This window comes from Ursus americanus, chromosome 1, assembly GCF_024610735.1.
Source record: "Ursus americanus isolate L20-20 chromosome 1, mUrsAme1.1.p, whole genome shotgun sequence".
Taxonomy (NCBI): domain Eukaryota; kingdom Metazoa; phylum Chordata; class Mammalia; order Carnivora; family Ursidae; genus Ursus; species Ursus americanus.
The window spans coordinates 39,721,548-39,748,494 of NC_142127.1; the positions used below are offsets into that span (position 1 = coordinate 39,721,548).

At 42.1% G+C, this 26,947-nt stretch overlaps 1 protein-coding gene across 6 annotated transcripts in view; it reads right to left on the reverse strand.

Annotated features, from left to right (window-relative positions):
• The window catches only part of RBMS1 (RNA binding motif single stranded interacting protein 1), a 210,092-nt gene that overhangs the window by 20,697 nt on the left and 162,448 nt on the right, over positions 1-26,947 (reverse strand). For all 6 annotated transcript variants that reach the window (XM_045780924.2, XM_045780956.2, XM_045780947.2 and 3 more), the window contains exons 3-6: positions 22,652-22,710; positions 17,354-17,445; positions 8,681-8,838; positions 6,614-6,693 (exon numbers count right to left, since the gene is read on the reverse strand). In XM_045780924.2, the coding sequence (XP_045636880.1) occupies positions 6,614-6,693; positions 8,681-8,838; positions 17,354-17,445; positions 22,652-22,710 (389 nt within the window). The remainder of the gene's footprint in view (positions 1-6,613; positions 6,694-8,680; positions 8,839-17,353; positions 17,446-22,651; positions 22,711-26,947) is intronic.

Sequence of the window (26,947 nt, forward strand, 5' to 3'; positions counted from 1 at the left end):
GCCCGGTGCTCCAAGCATCTTAGGCTGAAACGCTGGCACATGTCCAGCCGTGATTCCCTTGTTACTTTTTAAAAACTAGACTTGCCCTCCTTGGTGGAGAATGAGTTTGAGTTTGAGATCTGTAGGACAGCCCTCTCTCCCCACGGGCCACCCAGGAGTGTGCGAGCACTTCTGCTTTCACGGCAGCGCCTGCTCCTAAGAGCACAGCCCTTGGAGCGTCTGTCTCAACGGGACGCACACTTAGCCTCTGCTCCATGTACACACTGGGAAAGGGAGACAGGAACACATCGCAATCCCAGCGGTGTGAGCACATCGTCTTAAAGGTACCAGGAGCATCACACATGTCTTCAAGCGTTTCTTTTATCCGAGAGCTGCCGTTTTTGTTTTTCTTTTCTTTTCTTTTTTTTTTTTTTTTCAGAGGAACAGTGCTTAAGACAAATATTCATGGAACAAAATAGACAATAAACACCCTTGAAAGATTTCCAGCCTTTTTTGCTAGGGTCAATTTTTCCTCTAACCACTACGTTTTCTGCCTCCTGGCATAGGACAATGCCCTAATAATATCACCTAGGGACAGGAGTTATAAAATGTGGGCAAGAGTTTTCAAGCCTTGCTGGGCACATACCCAGCCTGACAAGTCGGCGTAACACAGAAAACAGATGTAAAAAAAAAGCTGAGGTCTTTGGCCAGGTCGGCTAGCAGTTAGGCACTTCGCTGGAGGGCTTTGGGCTGTGGCAGAATGGTACCAGCGTGACACCGAGAACCTTACGACTCACAGATCCGCTGACTAGACACATTCTCTTTTAAAAAATTCTCTGCCCTTAGCACATAGGAACTCATTCAGACTCCATTAATGTCATGGAGAAGTGCTGTAAAAAGGTTGCGTAATCACACTGCCTCCTGTAACTAAACACACATGTGGACTTTGTCCATGGTGTGTATGTGTGTGTGTGTGTGCGTCCGCGTGTGCACGCACACATGCCTGCGTCCCACACAGGCAAAAACAGCAGGCACAGGGCAAGCGGTTCTAGGACAGTTTCAGCTAACATGCCAATGTGCATTAATTAGTCTTCTCAGAGACTGTACTCTCTTTCAGGCAGGTATAGGAAGAGCATTTTTTTTAGAAAAAACCCTGAATCATGACCCTGAGTGACAGTGTTTTTGCCTTGGCCATGTCTCCTAATTTGGACATCTGTTCTAACTAACTAAAACTTCCCATCCCCTGTTACTAACATTCACTGTGTGGGAAACCACCACCCTACCACTTCTCCATAACAGAATTTTTATCAGGCAAATATTGTTATTTTAAACCTCCACGGAATTCACCAGGATTGTCTTACAAAGTAGTCATCGGTTCTTTTACCCTGACTGGGGACCTTCCAAGCAAATCTGATTTACTGCAAACCAGCTGGCACTCAAAAGCAAGATAAAAACCAAGATATCCAAATAAAGGACAATGCTTCCACATTTTCAGGGGGGAAAAATGAGAGATTAGATGAGAAAAGATAGAGGGAATGGCCCTATGAGTAATTTTTTTTCCAACACAAGCTATTATGTATATTTAAGGAAGATCCTGCTAGAAGATAAAGCCTCTCTGAAAATATGGTAACATCAGGCACAAAAGCACAAGATTTTTAAAAAGCAATTTCAGAAAACAGCATGAAAAACTGTGACGTGGCTTTTCGGACAGCTACAAACATGTACTACGCGACGCACCGCACCCCAAGACGGCGCGGCGTGTCTGGCATGGGGGAAACCCAGCCACTCCGCTCTGTATGAAAACAGCATGTTGGCAGGAGGGTGCGTGGCCCACGAGAAGTGTGCTGACCTCCTGCTTAGCCTTTTAGAGACTTTCTTAAGATTGTTACAGTGGAGATGAGTTCACTGTTCAGTTTGTTAATTTTCATAAAGTATCTTTTGGGGAGTGTATCTAACGTGGGTTACTTTTCTGTCCTTGGCTCCCGTGTCACAGGAGAACTGCCAGTCAGGCAAGAACCTGAGCGCTCTGACAGAAGCCACCCGGGATGATTCTGCTTGTGCTGGCTACACAACACGCATCCCTGACGAAGCCGACCTCGGACTCTATTTATGAAATGTTATGTCTGCTTCGCAAGGAACCTACATTATTTAAAGTGGGGGCTCATTCGATTTACCTTGGCCTGACAGTATTTTTGTTTTTCATCTGGTTCTACTGAAAATAATATATACATTCCAAGCAGAAGCCTCTGGTATGGAGTCACCGTTCGGACAATCTGAGAGAGCAGCATCTAATCAGCAGACCGGGAGTTAAAGAAAATTCTCATATTAAGTATACAAACAAAGGAGGCAGGGAACCCAGAGAAGCTGAAGACCGTTTCAAATTCTGTTGCGGTTCCCCAATCCACTTGGGACTTATTTTGGGGAAAAGTTGAGTTCCCTGGACCAGCGTGCTTCCGAGGCCCGCATTATACATGTCAAACCCCTGCCAAAAGGCGGTTCGAGCTTGCTTCTATGCAAAGAAGTATCCAGAAAAACCCTGAAAATAGCCATGATTATTGTGACGAGCCCTCCACAAACAATGCTCTTGGAAACTACTTGGTAACCTCTGTTGTTCTAGGGCGAAGCACAGGCTTTCTGCACCTAGCACAAAATTAAAAACAAAACCGAGGCCCTGCTGCTAAAGAACTTACAGTCTAGTTGGGAACTAAGACTAACACACAGACGGAATCGTGCAACGTTAGAAACGGCATACAACTGAGTTCTGATTCAGAACCAAGAGAATGGCTTGACTGCATACCCCCAAGCAGTGATTCTCTTGAGGCAGAAGGAATCTGTTTCTTACAGCCGACCCGTGGCACAACTTGAAGAAACTGTTCTCTACTAGTCGCGAAGGTACAGAGGATCCTATAATCCTTCACGTGGGGTTTGGAAACCAAGGTCTCTTTTTCCCTTGAATAGGTACGACCAACAGTCTTTAAACCTACTTCAAAACAAACAGCTAAATGATACAACCATGAAGTCCTTTGGAGAAAAAAGGACACTGTTCGACCTCGCTCTGTGACACCCTGAGATCTACTTCATTCAGGAAACAGGGAGATCTTATCGCATCTCAGACTGATACAACATCAAAACTACTGCGTGCAGGGATGTCTCTCCTCCTCGAACTTTCCTTGCCATACATAAATATGAGCTGAGAAAGTCAAGCGGTCACTGGCGGGTGGCCGGGCAGCCCTTCAGAGGGACTAATACCGTGGGGTCCTGCCACGGATGGCACGGGGAAGTGAGGAGAACACCAGGAGTCAGCCGTGCACACGTGTTAACCGCAGAAGGCCCCACAGTGGTAGGTCTGACAGAAAGCTCCCACGTATTAAATTTCTCCTTTGTCTTTACTAATTGCTTTCTATTTTCAACTCAAGTGTTGTTGATGGGAAAACAAACCCAACTTAAAAAACAAAAAGGAAGCTCTTGCCCAAGGTTGGGTTCCTTGGAATAGCATAGGTCCCAGTCTTTTGTTTGATGATCCAGACTCGTGCCTGCAGGCAGTTCAAGCTCACACGCAGCCTGCAAATCGCGCAAGCTCAGGTTTTAGCCGTCCAAGATGGAGTGGACTGCGGAATTGTATGTACTTACAAATAGCTTCTTCTGTGCAGTGAGACTCAACTGGGTGCAGGGAATTAAAGTAAATCTCTGATCATAACCATCAGCCATCCAGTTAAGGATGAAACTCTGGCAGAATAAATACAGAACACCAGTTACCCACACACGGCCTGGCGTATGGGGGAAAATGGAAATGTCTTCTGGTCTGTGGTCAGCCGCGAGCATGCTAGTGTGTGAACACAAAGTACTGTCTTGGGGAAGAGTGCAGTGAAATTTATACAAAACCCACAAACATTTATCGTTGCTTAGTACGGTTGAGGTACTGTGCTGGGATGAAAACAGCAAGAGGAGAAAACAGCTTCTGCCTTCAAGAAGCTCCCAGTTTAGTAAAGCGACACGTGTAAACGTGTTCAGTGCTGGGATACAGGCAGGTGTCCTCAGGGTGCTGTGCACACAGCCCGACTGGACCAGAGGAGGCTCTGGCAGGGGGAGGCAAGCGTGGAACACAGTCTTGGAGGGTGAGGACTGGAGAGCCAGGTTAAAGGGAACTGAAGGGCACTAGCTTGGAAACCACAGGAGAGAAAGCAGAGAGGAATGGAGGGCATGGTGTGCTTGGAATGTATTTGTAGTTTGGTCCTGGAGGACACACAGTAAGGCAGAGAACAAAGGGAGACAGGACTGAAGAAGCAGTCAAGAGCCCTCTCGCCTCTGGCCTTCAATGTCATTCTAGGAGCCTGGGTTTTTTTCCTCTATTGGGGGGGGGGGGGACTTTTAGCAGGAAAGTGACACAGAGGCCTATATTTTATCAAACCTCTGGGAGGGTATCTGGAGAGGAAGGGCTAATGATCAAGCAGGCAATTAGGAGCCTGCCGTAATGGCCTTGGTGAGAGATCAGGGCTTAAGCGAGGCTGTGGTAGAACGGATGGAGGGGAGAGGGTAAATTCTAGAAATTATCAAGAGGAAAAATGTAAGGACTTGAACGACTTCGTATATGAGAGATGATGGATGGAGGGGGGGATTCAGCCCTGAGTTTCTGGCTTGAGTGTGTGGCTGGATACTGGCTACTAACTGAGAAAAGGACAACTGGATTAGATGGGAAGGGGGGCTAGTTTCACCTTGGAGACAATGGATGTGTGGTGACTGAGACCAGGCAGCCTGAAGCTCAGGGCAAAGCCAGGGTGGGAGATGAATGTCTCCGAGTTGTATGAAGGTACACACTAGTTGAAACCTTGAGAATGCATGACAACTATTAGAACTGAGCCAGAAGTGGGATTAGGGAAACAGCAACAATTAAAGAGTAGATAGAAGAAACAAGCCCACAGAAGGCAAGAAATTAACGCAGAACAGGAAGAAAACAGAGAGGCAGGTGAAGCAGAAGTCAAAGGAGGACATGTTTCAGAGAAGGGTAAGCGACTGGCAGCATCAAGTACAGCAGACAGACAGCCTCGGAAAGAGAGGGAAGGTTGGATAATTGGATAATCGGGAGGTTAAGTGTTAGTTGTGTCCCCACTACCCCCCCCACCCCTCCTACAAAGAGTTAGGGTCCTAACCCTCAGTTAACTCATAATGACAGAATAGGACCTTATTTACAAATAGGGTCTTTAAAGTTAAAAAGCGGTCATTAGGGTGGGCCCTGATCGAATGACTGGTGTCCTTGTAAAAAAAAAAAAAAAAAAGGGAAATATGGACATGGAGATAGACATGCACAGAGGGACAATGGCGTGAAGAAACACAGGGAGAGGATGCCCATCTACAAGTCAAAGATGGAAGGAGGCCTGGAACAGACTCTCCCTCCATCCCCGCCAACACCTTCATCTTGGACTTTGAGCGTTGAGAACCAAGACAACACATTTCTATTGTCTGAGCCACCCAGTTTCTGGTACTTGGTCACGACAGGCTGGAAGGCTAATACAGTTTACCGTGTGAGACACAAGGAGAAGTCAAGCTGGGGAGAGCTGAGGTGGGAACAGAAGACAGAAACAGGGACTACGCTTTTAAAAGGTTTACGTGAGAAGGGGCTAGACAGGAACACAGTGCTTTCGTTTTAGTTTCAAGATCATAGAGACCTGAATGATCTCAAACACAAACAGATTTTTCTAGTAAATTATTTGAAACTTTGAAATGTACTGGCATAAAGTAGTTCACAGTTTTGTTCACTGTATTCTGTGATTTAAAAATGTCTACTGTAGTCATGGTCACAATTTGGGGGGAGACTGCAGCCGGGGAGGGATGAGAAAGCTGAGTGAGGACCAGTGATGTTGAGGGTCTGGTCAAGCTGGAAACAACCTCTACTTTACCTGCCTGGATGTAACAGCAGAGAAGGTGGCCTGCTGTAGAATTAATCCAGGTTTAGCATTCTGCAAGGCACGTGTAACCAAGATACGGGGTATAAGACAAGTGAGAAGATAAGTGACGATACCGCTAAAATGGAGACCAGGTTTGGTGGGGATGGATAGGAAGTAAAGAAGGACTCCTTTGAAATTTGAATCAGGTTTAGTGGGAGGCAGAATGAGTGTGATCTGGGAATGAAAAGCTCCTGGGGTGTGGTGTTCTTGGTCATGACAACACAAGGCAGGGTGGTGGGAGGAAGCGGCTATCCTGGGGTGGATGGAAGGGTGTAGGGACTGAAGTCCAGGCTCTGTAAGGGGTGCAAGGTAACACATGCTGAGACCTTCCACAGGAAAGGCAGGAGCTGTGGTGGAGAGTACCATGGCCCTCAACGGACAAGACTGCAGGACAGATCTACGGAGGCTGGTGGATGGTGGGGGAGGCAGGTTAGAGGACAGGCCTTGTATCTGAGAAGGAGGAGCTTCCGAATGCCTTACAAGTCAGACCCTCCCTCCCACTGGGAAGGCTCCCATTCATATTTGAACACTCAGTGTCTGGGAGTAAGGCACCTTCAAGTCTTATTTGTAGAACCAAAGACCTAAGTTTTAAGAGCTTGATAAGTGGTTTTTGGTTCTCGAAACATCAAGTGCTAAAATTATATGTATATTACATAAAAGATGACTGATAAAATCTTAGACAAACAACATACCAGAAACTCCAGGTGGTGTCTTAATGAATTTTCCATTAAAATGAGCAATAACGGCTTCACACTTTTCTGTTGATTCCATCCTATTCATCCATCAAAATAAAACACATATTTAGAGGATCTCTTAGTTTCAGATTTTGTTTTGCACATGTGAATACATTCTTACAGGTTTACTGGATACAAATGAAACCCAGCAAAAATGTGAATCAGAAAAAGTGGGTTTATCCTATCTTTTATTTGTTTTATGTGTATTCCTACAATAAAATGAAAACTGATATCCACATTCTGAATCATAAAAGAAATAAATTATATCCAGAGTGTTTACTATCAAGCATATCAACTGTTATTTTTTTCTACTTGTTGGAAAACTGGCGATCAATATATAATAGTTCTGCTGGTCATGATGCGGAATTAAAATGGAAATGCCAGTTCAAAATACGAGTGGATTTACTGCTGCCAGAATATCTTAAAGATAGCCTTTCCTTTCATATATTCGCAGAAGGACAGACTCAAAAGTCATGATAAGAACGAGTGAAAATCACAGGATACTCCTTATACGGTTTTCACATTAGCTTTAGGTATAAAACTAAATTAGTGCAGTCGGTTATGTACTGTCTTTGTCATCTTGGCTTCAGAGGAGTAATTAAAGGATTGAGCCTAACTTTACCATTTATTCTACATCTGCAGGTGGCTAAAAACCTTTGAGAAACATTTCAGGGAATTACATTATTTTGACTTATTTTTTTTTAATGGAAGAAACACTGAATAATCTATTCAAAATGCACCACACTCCAGGACTACCCAGAGAGTTACATCTTGGTTTTAATGGGCAGTAATAGTTTTAAAAAGCAATAGAACTTAATTGGGTTCCATCTTCGGATGCAAAACTGAAACTACTTCATCTGCTTTCACAACACCCACAGAGGCGATGATTTTTAGCTGGGGCTGGGCTTTTCATTGTTTCCCCCGGATCCTTTTAAACAATGACGTGTTCACTGGAAATGCAAGTTTCTACCTGTAGAAATTTTAGTTTTATCTCAAAATTAGGCTAGTATTGTCACTAATTCAATCCAGAGACACAGATAATTTTAAGAAAGAGCAATCAACTAAAAGCCAGAACCAAGTACTAGACTTTGCTTCATTACTTGGCAGTCTGGTGACAATGGAAACATCTCTTCTTTGACTCGATTTTCTTATACGTAAAATAGTGAACAATGCTGCCTTTGTTGATTTCACAGGTCTGTGGGAGATGGGACTGTCATCAAATCGGATGTTGTATATGAAAGTAAAATACCAGCAATTTTTCTTCCAAAGTCAAAGTCAACATATAGACATTATCTGTTCCTGCACAGTATTAACGGGTTCCTAAATAATGGAAAAATCAGTTTTTATACATGGGCTTTTAGATTAGCACTATGTCAAAACTCAAAGCACTTTCTGTTTGAGATTTTTCTTTCAGAAACAAAATTAACCATTACACTGAAGTATCCTTTCCGGAAAGGAAGGGATAAAAATAAGTTGGAAGAAGTGAGGGCACTTTAGATAGATCTGTGACATTCTGCCTCTTCAAAAAGAAAAAAAAAAATCTGAAGCAAAATTATAAAACGCTATTACTGGTGGTTAGAGAGGTGTCCTATCATTGTCTTACTTTCTGAATGTTTGAAATAATCTAATTCATTGACTTTATGATGAATCAAATTTCCATCTAATGAGAAAAGCCATACTGATTTATTTATGAAACTCAGGAGCCTGTGATGGTTATTTTTAAGAAGTTACAGGCATCCTGATCGAATTAATGAAAACATTAGAACTACTGCTCATGTGATATTTCCTTGCCCTGAGTCACCAAATATTTAGTGTCTTCAGGCTTAAGAACCCTAATGAACTTCCAAAAGATCTGGAAAAAAACAAACAAACAAAAAACAACCAGTATTTACACATTTAAATTCATGGTACAACTGGCTCCCATAAGCCTGGCTCAAATTCTCTCTTCTTGCTCAACTTTTATTTTGCAGGAAACTTAGCAGAGCTATTGTCATTGACATAGTAAGGACAGAGCAGCATGCTTACCTGGCAAAGCCAACACCACGACTTGTACCACTGGAATCACGTAGTATTCTTGTAGAAATAACTTGTCCAAATGGCTTGAGCATATTTTCAAGTTCTTGCTCATCCATGGACAGTGGCAAATTAGAAATATATAGGTTAGTAGGATCTTGTTCCTGTTGCTAAAACAGAACAGAGAATTATCCATTAATTTCCAATGGAAGTTGAAATACTGATGTTCACACACCTACTTTGAGTCCTTTCAGAGTGCTACCAAGCGCGAGCGTGGGAGCTACAGACACCCAAGTCACCTTGCACGCTTGCAAACAGTGTCTGAAGCTTGGACAATCTGTGCAGGTCAGACATGATTCTGTTGAGCTGTTCTTAGCCGAGACCTTTGGAAATGCAACTGCTGGCACGCGCCGTGGAGCTGGAGAGGGTGCCCTCATGGAACCACGCTCTCAGCTGTTTGCAGCGCTCCCAAAATAACCAACCTCTCCTCTGCAACTATTTTTAGGAGTCCATTTCAGGCACACTATTGCACAGAAGGCTATTACTGTCAATAATTCAATCCAGAGACATACAACGGATTCTGGACCAAGTCATCTCAAGTCCAGTGAGGCTTTGTCCCAGTTCCCCTCCTCTGCTCCATGGCAGGGTCCTTACTACTTACTTTGGAGTTCTGATCACCCATGGGGAAAGGAGAACCCAGAAATGAACAAAAACAAGTAAACTCATATAAATAAGTAAACGCATATAAACAAGTTTATCATATAAAATGATAAACTCTAGGACAGAGCAAACTTTATAATCAGCAAAAAGGTGAACTCAGGAGTAGGTGGGGGAGGGGAGCTTTGCTAAATCCTTGCTACTCAAAGAATGATCCAGCACCAGCAGTGATGGGATTATCTACAAGACCCTCCCAGACCTCCAGAATCCCGGGAGCCACATTTTAACAGGATTTCCAGGTGACTGCCTATGCATATAAAAGCTCAAGAAGCAACAACAAGATCATTCCCCACTCACCTTTCCTTTGCTGAGATAGAATCAGCTGAACCAAAGCTACTCAACTGAATTTTCTGAGAGCCAGTAACTGCTCTATACATTTACTAAGAGTATGGTGCTCAATCATGAGAGAGAAAGCTTATCTGACAACTGGAATATTTTCTGACCAAGTCAAAATTCACTTCTGCAATTGTGAGATTAGAAGAGTCTTAATTAATTTTAAATCAGGTTTTCCTTTGATCTTATTAACCAACTGTATCTTTACATATTGAGCTATGCAGGCTTATGATTTTTCTTTAATAAGCGCTATTAGTAAAGTCGTTAACTGATGTTTTAGCATTAGGCAACAGAACAACAGCACACTCGTTATATTTTAGATTTCCAAAATGCACAGTACTTGAAAAATATATGTGAAGCATATGCATATTTGAATTGTACAAAGTCTCTACTTTCAAATTTATCCCATTGTTTAATTAAACCTGAAATGAAATCTGCCTTTTTATATAATCTGCAGGTAAAAGTGCATATTGACCTTTCATACTATACTTACCTGGTAAGATTTAAAATAACATTCTGGTATCCTAGGAAATGACAAATGCCTTGGTATTCCCAAGCACTCAAGTTATCAAACCCAGAGCGACTATGGCCAAAAAGTACTGTCCCTATGGCCTCCCGCTTCTGAAAGACGGCAGCAGCACATAACCCGGCCGGTCCCAAAGGGGTGCAGGAGAGGCTCCAGGCCTGGGGGTCCCTGGGGTGTAGCAGTGGGGGTGGACCCGAGAAAAAAATTAAATTTTTCAAATGTTCAATAGTAAGCCGAATATTTAACCTCATTAACCCTTCACAGGCTACACAAAATGGTGACTATCTTTGCTTTTAGCTGAAATTAGATCCGTTCAATCTGGAACAGCTGATTATCTTGTGCTGAACAAAACCTATCTTTATATCTTTAATGTATAAAATTGGAAAGTGATTTAATAAATGCAGAACAGGTAACAGATAACATGTTTGAAAATATAAGGAAAAGCAAAATGGTCTGAGGTATTAAAGTTTTCCAGTGCTTCTGAGGTAGGGTGAGAGGTAAAATCTCTCTATCTCCATTTCACTCACTACCTCTGCCAAACTGGCCCGATTAACCGCACAGCTCTTTAGTCACTTCATGTCGGCTCTACCCTCCCAAGTCCCCGAAGACTTCCGGTGGTGCAGAAGACTCTATTTGTTCCGGTGTTAGCCTGGTCCTTAACGGGCCAGTACCCATGGAGTCCTTTCTCTCTGAGGGTGGGTGCCGATGAGCCCTGTAGCCTCACAGTCAAATGATACGCACAGAGCATCTCAAACAGTCCAGACTCGCACAAAATAACCTTGACTCCAGCCCCGTGCTCCAGCTGCTTACAGTTAAGTAGGGGAGGTAGAAACACATGCAGTAAGAGCCTAGGACAGAGGCGGGTACAACTCACAACGGGAGGAGAGATGGGGGAGCTTGTCTTGGGGAAAGGCAGGGAAGAGTTTTCAGAGGGCACGGCACCGAGTTGAGACTTGAGAAACAAACAGAAGTCATGAGGCTGAAAGCAGATTGTGAAAGGGTATGTAAGGAGTTGGACTCCACTCTGTCAGTCCCTGCCGCTAAACTGGTCTACTTAAGCATTGCTAACGGCAAGAAGGACCACGTATACTGAGAAGTCGGCAGGCAAAGGTCAAGGTAGCCTTACCAGAGTGCAAATTTTCTTGGAAGTCTGGTGCTTTATCTTTAAATTAAAAAAAAAAAAAAAAGTCATGTAAAGTTTGCAATCTACTCCCTAACTATTTAGATGTGTCGTAATATAGAAGCGATGCTTCTGACCTCATACTTCCAAGTAATACTGGTAACTTCAGGGAGAGAAGCCAGGCTTATCCTGTGATTTCATGTACTCTGGTGGGTGAGGGGGGGACCAGGAGGAAGGAGGTACTGTCATCCACCAACCATAGTTAGAAAGCCACAGTCTGACAAATGAGGGGAGCTTTCGAACGCATGGAAGCAAGGAAATGATATCATCAAGCCTACCTTAATGAGAAAAATCTCTGCCATCGTGCTTAGTCAGATTCAGAATAAAGCTGGGGACCCCCTAATTAAAAAGCATTAAAACCCTCCTTGGACAAAGATATGGCATAAAAAACCTTACATAAGAAACATATACCATAAATAGTGTGGGGCTTTCTTTTTAAGTTACAATTATAACCATTAAATGACTGATATTTAAGAATGTTCAGAGGAGAATTTGTCATATGTGAAGTATTTTTAAAAGGATTAACAATGTAGGTACAAAATACTTTCTAAATTTATGTTTCAGTTGCTTGTATGATTAAAATATTAATAAAATATTATATTCTTTAAAGTCCTGATTCAACTTGAAAGTTTATGATGAAGAAAAAAATAAGTACTAAACTCGGAATCCAAAAAGAAATTGAGCTCTGAACCCATTCTTTGATAAATAGTGAGCCAAAGCAGATTAACACAAGTAAATATTTCGTATGACTTTAATGGATTTTTTTCCAACAGCAACAACTCAGTCAACTAGGGTTTTTCATTTGGGATGATCTTTAAAGCTAATGTTATTTATTTTTCTTATCAAATGGTCAACTTGTCCTGCCAACATCGAGCACAAAGTTGTAATAATTAAAAAAGAAAAAAAAGAAAAAGAAAGGAGAAGACACTCCAAGCTGGCAGCACTGGCCACAAAAATATCTAATCCCCAAAGTGTCCGTGTATTCTAATGACCATACATTCATAGTGAATATAATACTTGTAGTAAGTGGGGGGTGGTTCTCGAATGAGGGTAATTTAGTTTCTTTAAAATCAGTGACAACCATAACTCTGTTTTATTACATACAATGTTATGTCTCAAAAAACAATTATTCTGTAAATTATGGGTGGCCAAACATAAAATGGGGCCAACAGGCCTCTTTATATCCATCCTTAGGCATGGAAAAGGTTCAATGGCTTCTCTAACAAGTAGAAAACTAGCTCCCACATTGGCCATGAGAGGGATAAATGGCCACTAATGTTCACTTGAGTAGAAAAGCAGGGCTCAGAGGTCCCGCGTGGTGTAAGGCACTCAGTCATCATCTGAAAGAAATTAACAAAAACCTCCCTGTGCATGTGGAATGGTTCCTAAAACGCAAGAAAGGGACTTGGCAGGAAGACCAGACATCTGTTTTCTCTTGTACTGAATAGGTTCCCCAACCAGCGGAGAGCTGCTCACAGGCATGTGAATGCCAACTGCCTGGAGCACCGTCGACTCTCTGGAAGGGGGATTCAACTCCTGCTCGTTTCACTGCCTATTTACCGAAAAGAAATGTGCTAGCTTACCACCAGGCAAACAACACGCGATGATCCGCTGACTCCCAGCAGGCCTTAAGAGGCACTGCTGAAAGGCCTACGGAAGTCATTCTCTTAACACATATTACCAATGTTGGTTCAAGTTTTAAGTCCTTTTAGCTTGATAGCTGATTTTTGCTCTTTTTATAGATTCTGAGTCTTCTGTTCTAAAAACAAACACATCTGAAACAAGGCCAAGTTTAACATCAATAGGAATGGCCTTGAGCCTTGGGGAAAACCTTTTGGTAAGTTTCCTCAGGGTACTTACTCTATGGACAGAGCCCAGTGAATATAATTTTTAAAAATGGCCCATTCTTAATTCTCAATATCTGCTCAAGCTAGGAAAAAAGTTCTTCTGTCACTGAGTTGGTTTCTCTGGTCATTAACAAAACAAAGATTTAGCACCTACCCTATGCCAGGCACCAAGAGAGGCACTGAAAGTCAAAACATGAAGAAGGAACAATCACTGCTGCTGAATGCTCTCCACTTGCAATTTTTCAACTCAATTTTGAGTGTCTGTGGAGGCCTTTTTCAACCCCAGATAGCCAATGTGTATTATATTCTCCTTCACCCAAACCCCAATCCACTCCCACCACCCTGCTGATTTCCCTAGTAGAATACCCCTTAAGTTTTTCTAATTACATAAGAAAGCAAGCCTTTAATATGTGGCAATGTGAATTTTCAAAACTTCATGTAGTATCCCTGTTAATTCACTAAAAAAAGTGGATGGCAATCTGTCTCTTATCACTTAAGGGAGCCAGACCTAAACTTCTTTTACAAACTGTCTGCACAGGAGGTGTGTGCCAGGTGCTCCTTTATCTGAATAGCATAAGGGGGTTAAGTCAGTTCCAGATCCTCAAATCCATGGTGCCACGGCACAGAACAACGGACCCCCTCCAGCATTTGAAATATCTTTTGTAACTTTAATGATATAATAAATAAGAAATCAGGCCCAGGAAACTCAGCTGTTCTAGAGAGACCTAAAGAAATTCACGAAGTGCAGGATGTTGGCACACGGCCAGCCTCTCTGAACCTGTGTACCGTTCCTTCCCTGCCGATGGTGTAGAAAGGGATCATTTTTCCTAGCCAATTTACAGTCCCAAGTCTCCTAAGGAGGCCTCTGAACAGTGCTCATTATCAATCCACAGGAAAGTGGCGTTCAGAGCGCACTGTTGACACGTCAGATCGGGCCAATCTATACCCAGGCCGGCGTTGACCAAATGCACTGCAAAGAGCTCTTTAAAACAGTGGATATTTCAGAGACTATGCTGCTTAACATCCCTGGCACTGAGAAGATGCCTAGGTAAGTGCCAGCTGCTTCGAGAAGGCCTCTGCATTTGTAACGGGTTGTTAAAAGAGCCCTCTTTCTAACCTTGTTTCAGCAGAAGCCACAAAACAATGGTTGGCACATTCCAGAGAGAGAAACCAGACCACCTAAAGAGAGCCGGCTGAGAACTGGTTTGGGATGCTTAGCTGACCACCCAGCTCACGCTGCCTTGGAGAGACCGGAGAGGCTGAGAATGAGCATGTATGTGGAGAGAAATGCTGCTGTGTTCTTAGTCTCACCATGTGGGCTGCATCCCTCTCACTGCCAGGCAAACGGCAGGGGTTTGAAGAGACACTGAGGAGGCTTCTCTGTGTCCCATGGAGCTTGGTGCCTACAATGGATCGAGGTCTGACTTCAGCCTGAGGAATCCAACAGCTGCAAGGCTGGCTGAAGGGGCCTCTAAGTGTGGCTGGTCAGTATCTACTTCTCCCACAGACAGCTGCCAAATGTAGATCACAGGTGGGCCACGCAAGGTAGAATTGGCCCAGGGTTGTGTTACATCCTTCCAGGAAGGCTGCATTGATGGGCAAGGAGGTCCCAGCAGAAAAGGGCTGAAGACAGACCCTTAAACAATCAGGAGCTGAGGCATATATTCACTAGTTTCAAGGAACCACAGGAGAAAGATCAGTTGGGGGGGTGGTGTAAGAGATCTCTGAAAAACACCCAAAGCATTCCATGAGGGAACACGTTATCTCTCTGGCCAGAGAAATCAACACCAGATTACATCACCGTCAGGTCAAGAAACTTGCCCATCCCATACCCTGTTCCACCAAGGGGGAGGGTCAGAAACCACAGCTACCTAGCTGATACAAGAGCAAGAAAAACATAAGTTTGGGAAATAGGAAAGAAACTAATCAAGCCCCCATCCCCCTGTAGGCTTATTATGACTGAGAGCAGACCGGAGCTGGAAGAAGGGAGAAACTTCAATGGGACTCTCAAAATTTCATCAAAAATAGGGGCGCCTGGGTGGCTCAGTCCGTTAAGCAGCTCTTTTTTCAGCTCAGGTCATTATCTCCAGGTCCTGGGATTGAGCCCCGCATGGGGCTTCGCATTCAGCGGGGAGTTGCTTGAGATTCTCTAAATCCTTCTGCCTCCCACCCCAAGACAAATAAATCAATCTTAAAAAAAAATTTCATCAAAAACAAACCAACAAACCTATTGGGATTGGACATTTAAATTACAGGGATCACACATGCAACATCAGTAATGTGTTCTTAAAAATGAGAAATCCAACATGCAAATGTTAACCAGGATCCTATTCTACATTATTTCAAATAAGAAAAAAACCATCATGTATTACACATTAATCACTACCCCCAAATTCCTAAAATGTAATTAAATACTTCTTTTCCTATTTTTCTACAATTTCCTAAAATGTGACTTGTTATATTGGGATATAAACCTTCAAATCATTGCTTCCTGATCACCCAGTCATCAATATGGTTGTTAGCAGACAACTGCCGTGTAAGCTGTGATTTCTTTCAGCACCAGTGACATCTAAGACACATATCCCTTTTGCTGACTCTCAGCAGTTTTCAAAACTTCTACATGTGATTCTGACATTTTACAAACTGTATTTAGAATATAACTTGAGACTCCCTATACAACATCTTGTTTAAAATCCTTTATTGAGCTTGGTGTGAGTACGTATAGAGACGGCTGAAAATGTGTTGAAAGATAATTACATTCCGTGAAGTTTGGATATGAAAACTCAAGAGGCATTCTACTGAAAAAAAAATAAAAAAATAAAAAAGACCAGAGTGAAGGGACTTTTTAGGACAATGAGAGTGGCCAGAAAAGTCATGGGACCAGCCCTGGATTTTATCCATGGGAGGAGGAAGCAGGAACTTCACAGAATAGAGGAAATGGACAAGGTAGTGGGAAAAATAGAGTGTTTTCTGATTGTGCCTTGAAAGTCCTGGGGACCCACTGTTTACAGAAGCAGGTTAAACACGCTGTAAATCATTATACAACACAGGTACTGCACAGTCACAATTAAATATACTTTAAACCCTAATAATCATGGTCTTCCGACAATGCCACAGGGAATTACTCTACATTACAGACAGATAAGCAGAAAATCGTGATGCTTAATATTTATAGTTTCGATTTAACTTCTTACTCTGGAGTTCAAGAAAACCTAAAATATGTCCAACTCAATTCAAAGCTTTAAAAATAGTTAAAGTCCAAGACTACTTTGGAAAGGTGATCACTTTCCCTAATTCCTGAAATCGTGATTTATGTTGATTCTTTGAGTCAAGGTAAATCCCTGGTGTGGCAGCTACACACGCATCCTTCAGGAGCCTCAAGGTCTTAGCAGGTAACTTCTCTCTTTACCAGAGTCCTTGAACTTCCATAAATTCTCCTTCCTTATGGAAATGTGAATGCTCCTGAGGGAATGATCACATGCTACTATTCAGGAGCAGAAGTAACCAAATTACTTTCCTCTGTGCTTCAAGAAGACAGAGAATATATAATTAATGATCTTTTGCAAAGAATACACAAAATATCAAACTGCTGAGTTTCCGGCTTAAAAATATTTTCCACAGCAATTCAAGGACCACAAATGGGGGGAAAATGCACAGAATTATATGAGTATCTTAAGAAGTGCACTATGGGTAGCAGGTGTGACATAACCCAAGTTTACATTTGGGCAATAAGAAGACTAGGGCACATACCCCGCTTCAACACTATTCTTCGTCTAGAATTCTAAAAGTTTATCAGAAACAAACTTTGAATAAAGTTTGAATAAAGAACTACTGAAGAGCAGATTCACAGCCCATAAATAACCAGTGTCTAAAAATGTCTGCCTTTTGTACCGATTTGAAATAGCATCTGTAGCTTCCTCTGCCCTAACCACTGAGAATGTGGAGGCCCAGGACAGGTGTCCAGAAGGAACCACGGTTAGCCGGGATGGAGGGAGAATGCCAACACGGACAGGCAGAGCCCCACTCCAGGCTTCAGAACCAAAGCCAGGGCCCAGAGGAGTGGCTACTGGCTCTCGACTCACCTTTGCCATTTGAGCTTGAACCCCGCTAGCCTTCAGGGCAGACACAGCTTTCTGGGCTGCTGCAGGACTGTCAAAGTCGACAAAACCGTAACCTGAAATGCAAAACATACTTACTTACTAAGCCATTATTTTGTCATGATGAAAAGAGCAAAAGAATGAGTGTCTGGTTCCCGATGCGAGGGCAGCCGAAATGAAAACCCCGATGTCCTGACAGGCGGCTGGCGTTACCAGCTGCCATGCGGCCTCCCTCTCAGGCTGTCTGTCCCTGTCGTCTCTCATGAGCTAGACAGATTTTCCTTCAAAGTCAAAAACAAACGAAACAAAACAAAACCCTAAAGATCCCGGTTTTCCCTTTTTCTCAGGTGTCCTACTTCCTGAAGAAAATGACACCTAAGTTAACCAACCAAAATTAAAAAAAAGAAAAAAAAAAGGAAAAAAATCAACTTCAGAGAAATAGCATTTTTAATGATTTGGTAATAAAGATGGAGCAATCATACAGAACTTAATAAATAACAGAAAAAAAATTAGGTTCATTCCACAGACTAACAATTATTTTTCAAGTAAATTAAGCATAACCAATAAATACCCCAAACATAAAATACATTCTATTTTCGTACTTGATTAAAAATATGATTACTTATTTGCTTAAAATACACCTCGTGATCCCCGTCAAATAAAGAAAGGAGTAAAAATGCCTCCAGACATCCAAAAGAGCTGTTTCAGCAATTCATGCCCTAACATCTAAAAACAAAACATCATACAAACAGACAAACAAATAACTTCCTAAAAGAGGCTCTGGCTCAAAGCTTATTTATTCATAGCTTCGAAAACATTTTTAACAAGCTAGTCAGCTAATCCCTGGTCACACTAAGTCAAAAGCAGGAAACTAGGGGGGAAAAGGCGTCAGGGTAAGGGTTACAAAATGAGCACATGGATGGTACCTAGCAGCAAAATCTAGCAACAAGCAATAAAAGAGGGAAACTATACAAAGAACAGGACTTAAGCAGCATAAGAGCAACAGCCCCATGAATTTCACACAATCCAGTGAGTACCACTGTATTAAAATAGGCCATCGCTGATTTTTCGCTGGGCTCACTCTTAAGTTATTGCGAAAAGGTTAAATCATATTTAACAACTGTTTAAAAGATCAGGATACCAGGCAAAAATACCAACAGAGATTTTATTGGAACTCAAACCTATTGCTATAAAATACACTTTAAACGAGTAAGAATATTTTGAAACACAAAAGCACCGTTTGGAGGCTGCCCAGAAGGGCCAGTGCTATCATTGATTTCTAGATACTGTAAAGACAGAGTACTTTTGACAGTAAAGTACTAGTGTCCAAACAGACAAACATACCTCTATCAACACGGCCAAACACAGAGCTCGGCAAGGGTTCAAAGGTCGGTTTGCAGTATTAGCACCAAAACTACTGTCTGGTAACCAAACAGGTTGCAATGAAACAGAGTAAACCATCAATTGTAGAATAGATGTTTCAGAAGAGATGCGTTAAACCTGAAATAAGCAGCAGCTTCCTTCTATTACTTGGAATTGGACTGAAATAAAGCCTAATTTGATTTTGACACTGAGGAAACAGCCAGGTTGGAAAGAAAAAGAAGAGCTAAAAGCAGAGAAAGCTGCTCAACGGCCACATCAGGACTTAGAGTCAACACAGTCTGAGTGTTTTTAGAAACCTGCAAGTTAATGCTAATATGCAACCCTCTATGGGGGACACACATGCGCGCGCGCTCTCTCTCTCTCTCTCTCTCTCTCTCGTACCTACTTTATCACCACGTACAACTTCAGCAGGCCATAAACGAACACCCAACTACAATGAAGTGATGTCACTCCCACTGATGGATATTTGAGAGTGGTCCCCCCCCCCAACTATTTTGCTGTTGTCAATAAATTACAAGAAACAGAAGATCTCAATTTTGATGTAACTGTGGTTGAACTTATTACCAGTCAAGAACTATTAGTATTCTTTTTTTTTTTTAAAGATTTTATTTATTTATTCGACAGAGATAGAGACAGCCAGCGAGAGAGGGAACACAAGCAAGGGGAGTGGGAGAGGAAGAAGCAGTCTCATAGCGGAGGAGCCTGATGTGGGGCTCGATCCCATAACGCCAGGATCATGCCCTGAGCCGAAGGCAGACGCCCAACCGCTGTGCCACCCAGGCGCCCCGAGAACTATTAGTATTCTTTTATCTGTTATTTTCTTATTAGGAAAACTCTATAATGGTTCCATTTTAGTTGTTTACATCCTTTTCTGGCCTTTTCTAACCACATAACTGTCTCATTAATATTTGCTGGAAACAAGTATTACGGGTAGGCATGCAATCTTTCATTTTCTCTATTTTATTACTTTCAAGTAAATTTAAGAGTATACAAATTTGAGTTATAGGTTCTATGGGTTTCATTATTTAAGTGGGTATGAAGATATTTTTGAAGGTGGGATTCTCTAAGTAACACGGCCCTCTCTCACTGGATCCCCAGAAGGACTCTCCTCAGGTCTCAGGACCAGGAAGAGTTACAGTACTCCTGCGTCTTGGATTTTCCTCCACATTGTGGTGACTAAACCATGGGAATGGCTATGTTTTTTTAGTTTTGCTTTGGTCATTAGGAAACTCAGGCCATTTTTGTAGTAACCTGAGAATTCCTGCTCTTGCCCCTATCTTCCCATTAGTCAGATTTATCCTCACCCATTTTAACTTCGTGTGCGTGTGTGTGTGTGTGTGTGTGTGTGTGTGGCATTTGTGTGCATGTGTTCTGCTCTTGTATGTAACCCCTAAGCATTAATCAATTAATCAATCAATGTCACAGTTGATACTTTGTAAGCTTTTTGTGATCCTGGATTGCCATATATACCAATGTTGGAAAGCGTTTAAATACCTTTAGTTGGCTAAAACCTGACAAAAATTGAAATGCAGAAGAGCAACTGACTCCTAAATTTTCAAATTTAATAACTAAAGTACATGTTATTCAGAGCAATGTGTCCTTCGGGTAATTTCCTTTCTTGGATAGAGGCTCCAAAATATTCTTCGTGACAAAAAAGTGTTCTGTGACCTCTAAGGCCTCTCATTTGCAGGTATAAAATTCTTTGATACGGTCAACCTCAAAGAATTAGTATAGAACACCTGGATGTTCTATTTACGTGCATACTCTATCCTCTTACGCATTATCTACATGTATCCATCCATTCATCCATTCACGTGTCTGGCTTCCCAAGTTATCAATGGCTAACATGTTGTCTTTATGATGAGGTACACTGTGTTATTTCTTCTCATTTGTTCTAAAATTACTTTTTTTCAAGAGCTCTCTCATTCTGCTTCCAGGATTTTATAAACCCATTTTGCTCCCTTGGTCCCCTCACTCGCTCACCCACCCACCCACGCACCCACGGCATATGCCGGCATCTGTCTACTCCCGAGAACCTGTGTGAGACAAAGAGCCCTAAAAGGTTCCTACCGTTGCCCTCACACAAGGCACGAGCTCCTGCGACTCACTTTAAGAGATGGTCTCTAGGAGACGTGCGGTATGGACAATCAGTTCTGAATCATTCCTTCCCTTATTCCGCAAGCCCCGCACATCTCTCCACTTATCTCTCAACACTTTCCAACCGTGAAGGGTTTGTATGACGATAGTATGTCCGATTTTGCATGACTATATTTTATTTACACCTTTTCTATGTCGCGTTGAGTATTTTTGGAATTTTGGTTTCTAGGGCACAGGCTCTCATCGGAGAAGAGGGTAGGATAGGTAGGGATTTTTAGCGCAGGGGCGTGGTGAACAATTCAGCCAGAGAGGGCTCAGAATCCTCTCCCTCACTTAACTGGGGCAGCCTTGCTAATTTTTAACACACTGATCTACCGCGTAAGATTCTTTTCTGCAGGGGGCGGGGTGGGAGGAAAGGTGGGGTAAAGCCATAAAACCACTTGCCGACTGTGATTTCTCTCTCAGTCTGCAACAAATGTTTGAGATCAGCTTCCTGTTTTATGCCTGCAAGAGTTCATTTTTCTTTATAAAACTGAAAGATTTTTTTTTCTGTGTCCCTGCTTTCTCAAATCATTTACAAATATGTGAAATAACACTAACCTTGGCAACTAAATCTAAACACTGCAGTCTACAGTTTGACTCTCTCTAGTTTAATTCATTTAAAATATTTATGGAGTACCTCTACATAAAGCACTGCTTTATTCCCTGTCCCAAGGCAGAACTGTCTTCATGTGCCATGTTGCTTAAACAGGGGCTTAGACATTGGCCACAATAGCTCCTTTAAATTTAGGAGCTTTGAAGAAGACACAAATACAATGAACCACTTCAAGTCTCGATTAAAGGAAATGGCTGGCTTCTAAGGCGAGGCCTTACCATACGGTTCATTGACATTCTTTGCCTTTCTCAGAGGGTGCTAAGCCAAAGCCAACGCCACTCCTTGAAAAACTGGGGTCTAATTAATGAGGAGATTTGCCTTCTCTGTCTATTCCTGTCAACCTTATTTCAATTCATGGGGTCAGTAGTTAGACTCAAAGTCAGCTGACTCCATTCTTCCCCTTTCCTAGAAATCACATGCCCATTGTTAAGATGCTGGATCATTAAAAGTCAGCGCCGCGGAGCACCAGCGCGGCCTCCTGGAGACGCCTCCTCTTCCAGCTCATGGAGCTGGATGAGCTCATCCTAATTACATGGAAAACTGAAGGTCAGTGCATCAAATTAGTGCAGCAGCATATTTCAAAGGGGCGTATGACCTCCCCTCCCTATTACAATTTGGTCAGTGGAAATGGTTCTCTCCTCCCCGCTGCCAATATTGTCAACAGGCATTCAGCACAGAACAATTGGGAGTATTGAAACATGTAATTAAGTACTGCTTAAAACTACTCTATTCTAATTAATAGAGCCAATTTGCACAATATGTAATCTTTTCAGTTCTTTAGTACAGTCCAATGGTCTTCAGTAAGCAGCTCTAATCTCCTCAGGCTCAGGAAAGAAAAGCTATTTTCTAACTCTACTTCCCTTTTAAAGTAGGGGCTACACGCCAACCAGTATCCTGCACGTTAGCTCCACTGGCGTCAGATCTGCAATTCTGGCAAACTGCTAGCTGCTGTAGGGTTTCCAGCCAGAACTCGACTAGGGACAACGTAAAGGACTATGCTGACATTGTGCAAGACAGGAACTGGGGGACCTAGAAGGCTTGGTTCTTAATAACACGGAGGGAGTCGTTTTGAAACCAAAGATCAGGTTTACAAGTCTATCATTTTCCTCAAACTGGGATGTAGTGAATTAGCAACCAAGGGACTATACCTTTGCATTTGTTTGTCGTCTTATCCAAAATTGCCTTCGTGGAGACTATTTTCCCGTATCTAAAAGATAAAAAGAAAAAAAAAAACAGGAGAAGTTAAAAATCAAGGACCCCTTAATAACGTCTAAGTCCAGAGAACACACATATTTTTCAAGCATCTGCAAACTTTCAAGTACAAAATGTCCTATACTTAGGGGACAGAAAATGAGAATTCTAAACTAAAAAAAAAGGGGACTGGCCAGGCCTCCTATTTGAATCTTTGGATTACAGTCTGATGTGGACCTTTGAGGAATCAGGTACTTACCTGACAGTCTTGGGACCCAAAAAAAAAAAAAAAAAAAAAAGGTGGGGGAGATGAGCTCCATAAAAAGCTACTTCTAGGAACTGTATATGAATTTAGAGCCAAATGTAAGGCTATAAAATTTACCTAACACTTTGATAACTATTTATATTTATAAAAATATATAAAAATATATAACTAATATACTATTAACACCTCTTTCAACTCAGTAATACTAGCTACACATATGTATGTGAAATGACATGAACAATCAAGAATATAAAACCATGAACCAGGGATTAAGCATTAATTCTAGGAGGGTTTGCATAAATGTGTTCAAATTCCTTAAGGTACAACAGACGTTGCGAGGAGAAGGAACAAAATCCAGAATATTAAGCTTTAATGCACGGCCCCTGAAAATGAAGTGCCAGTGTAGCTTAAATACGCGTCCTAATCCTACACCCTTTCCTAGTGACCACACCCCAAGCTAAAGCACTGCTGCCTACGTTTGTCTTCAAAAAACTAAGGAAAAAACCTTTGAAAAATAATTCTTAAAAATTATTGGGACTTTGAGAAATGCATATAACTTACTTCACATATCTGTAAACTGTGTCCTCATTTCTACACGGTCAATTCCCCAATTTTACTTTCCTGTGAATTACTTTTAAAATTTCACGTTTTCTTCTCTAATACTACTTTCTCATGATTGATCTTGAGGACGAAGAAGTCTTAAAAAGCTTAGGAAATGAAGCATCTGTGTAGCATTTTAGAGCATTTTTGAATACTGTGGGTTTCTAGTTTATGCACTGAACAAGCTGAAATATATTTATCTAGAAGAAACAAATGGCTTGAACCACCTCTTTTCCCCCGTTAATTTTCACTCTGTATAATCACGTAATCAAATGATTGCTAACCAGGCATGAAAGTAAAGATAATTTAAGGTTCAAATGACAATTACATCCAAGAGGCATAATGCTGCACAAACACCTTCAATTCCCTGTAGAGATTCTGAGTATTTACAACATTAACACAGGTCACCATGCTTACCAAAAAAGGGTAATAATTTTAAAAAACCTGAAAACCAGAGAAAATAAGTGGTTTAAAGACCACCTTTTCAGCAACCGTTTCTCTACTAGGTTACTTACATGCTGGATTATTTATCAGCACTCTCTCCTTTGCAAAAGTTTTGGCTGGAAAAGCTTTTAGACTGCATTCCAGTCTCATACCTTTCCAAAGGCACGAAGAAAGTTAGTATGACTCCAATTTAGGATAAGGGGATTGAGAGTCACAGAGATTAAGAGACTTTGCTTGAGGTCACAGAGTTCAGGGTCTTTTATAAACCAAAGAGAAGAAAGGAAATTTAGAGAAGATCAGGGGTGGCCTTCTACCCTTCTGGTCCTGCTCACCACACCAACAATGGGAGGGAAAGGGAGATGCGGGAAGCAGGAAAAGAGAAAAGACTCCTGATAGCACCGGCACGCAATCCATGCTGTGCTCTCTGCGGGTTTCTTTTCTCTTTGGTCTCTTTGCTACGGTGACATTACTCTTCACACTGCCACATCCATGTACCCTACACCTCCTGTGCTCTGAACTTGCTCCCCAGATCTCATCCCACTTTTCTGGGCACTCTTTCCATGCTGCTTCGCCCATTCAGCCTCCTACTATCCCTCCTCAGCCAAGTACTCTCATCTCAACCCTTCCTTTTCCTAGGAAATTCCTCCAAAGCTATGGTGTTATTTAAAGCATCTGTTCTGATGGTGCCTGTTTCTCCTTCCTGAGTTGTTGTTGTTGTTTTAAAAGATGTTATTTACTTATTTACTTGAGAGAGTGGGGGGGGGGGAGGGAGAGGGAGAAGCAGGGTCCCTGTTGAGCAGGAAGCCCAACGTGGGGCTCTATCCCATGACCCTGGGATCATGACCTGAGCCAAAGGCAGATGCTTAACAACTGAGCCAGCCTGGCGCCCCCTGAGTTGGTTTGTCTGTTATTCCCCCCAAACTTTAGTTTTTGTCTCTTTCTCTTTCAACTTAAATATCTTAGTATGTTAAGATACTGAAATATCTCATTCAATGTTACCTCATGCCCACTATTTTCTAAATCCCATCCCCAAAGAACCCCAAACACATCTTCACTGTCTTTTTTCATTCGGTAGCAGTGTCCCACTCCTGATCTCCCACCAGGGACACCATCGACTCAGCCATTCCTGAGTCCAGGCAGTCAGGGACTCTTCTGAGTTGTCTCTGACATGTTTCTAATAGTCACCCTTTCCCTTCACTATGCCGAGACCCGAGCAAAAAATACACAGTAGTTCTTGCCCTGCCTCCAGCTTCTGCTGCTTCCAACCTTGTCTGCTGCTTTAATGTACCTTAAACATCACTTTAAACGTGTCTCTCTCTCATCCCATCATTATCCCATTCTACCCATGTTTGAACTTGAAGAACCTGTTCAAACATTATCTCTTCCATGGAACCATCTATAATCTCCTCACCCAAATCCATTGTGATTTTATAAGAAACCAAAAAAGGGATTACATTTGCTCAGTTTCTACTTACGTTCTAGGCACTGTGCCAGGGACTTTGTATGCAGGATCTTATTTAATTAACTTTGCAACAGTCTTAGGAGGTAGGTGCTATTATTCACATTTTTGCAAACGGGAAAATGAAAGCTCGTATAAATTTTAAGCCTAAGGTCTCTCCTAAAACCCCAAAGCTTAAACAAATTTTGTTTAAATTCTCACTGCAATTTATACATGAAATAATTGTGAGAAACAATGTTTCCTTTATATACTGAGGGTTTGAAAGGGAAGGAACCAAGTGGGAGACCTCTTCTTATCAAGGTAGGGAGTAGACTTACTCTCACGCCAAAGTAAAGCTTTTGTTTGTGTTAAACACAAGAAATAAACATGTGGCTCACGGCTGAAAGAGGGAAGAGGGGCGGTGTGTGGGAGAAAAGAGATTTCTGAAATTTATCAGTTTTACTTTCTATTGTGGTTTTCACCGTGATTTGTGGGTTAAGCCTGAAAGACTGACTTCTCAGAAAGGTACTGTCTGTGGAGCTAATCCATACCGGCCTCCCTGGCCTCCAGGGGGTCAGGAGACTGCTTATATGGAATTATCTGAAGGGTACTGAAGGGGTTACCTATCGTAAACTATCTTCTTTCTTGGGCTGTCCACTCAGTTACACCTCCCACAGTGCCAGAGGTATCTTACGCAAATAACTGAACTGGGAGATGTCACACTTTCAATCCCTCGGGCCCTGGCTAAGGTAGCTTCTCAGTGGGTGATACAGTCACCATGTGTGGGAACCGAGTGCAGAACAAGTAGTTCTGATGACGTGAGAAAGGATCTAGAACATGGGCATGACCGTCTATCAAATGGTGCCTCAAGGAACAGGAAAAGGCACAGTGGGCTTCAGAGCAGGCACCCTTTCCTGCTACTGGTTCTTTGCGGTAAGATTTAATGTGGGGCAAGGGGTGCGGGGGGGGGGGGGTTACAGATGATTCACATTTAGCCTGATTCTATTGTTGATCACCAGTGCCCACAAGAGTATCAGACATCTGAGTAAAAATTCATAAAGCAACCAGATATTCACCAGCCCTCATTCCAACAGGCAGTTCAATTTGTTTTACAAAATCATTCAGTAACAGGAACGTGTTTGGGAGAAACAGGCCTCTTGACAGAATTCACACTCAGACAACACCAAAGAGAAGCAAGCAAGCCATAGAATTTTACAGGGAAAAATGTGAATAGGAAGATTCTTGGGATTTTCACCAGCTTCAAAGTAACAAGGCTCAGACCCTAACCCCGGCTACCGGCTACCCAGAATATACTATTCTTTGCTAAGAGCAGATAATCCACTCCAGAGGAAGCAAAAGGATAAAGAGTAATTAAGAGATGTGACTACAGAATCATTAGAATTTCAAAGGGAGAGGATAACAAGTGAAGTCTCACATTTAAACCTATTGGCCCAAGTGAACCTGGATGATAAAACCTTCTGCTTAAAATCTACCAGAATTTCTTCT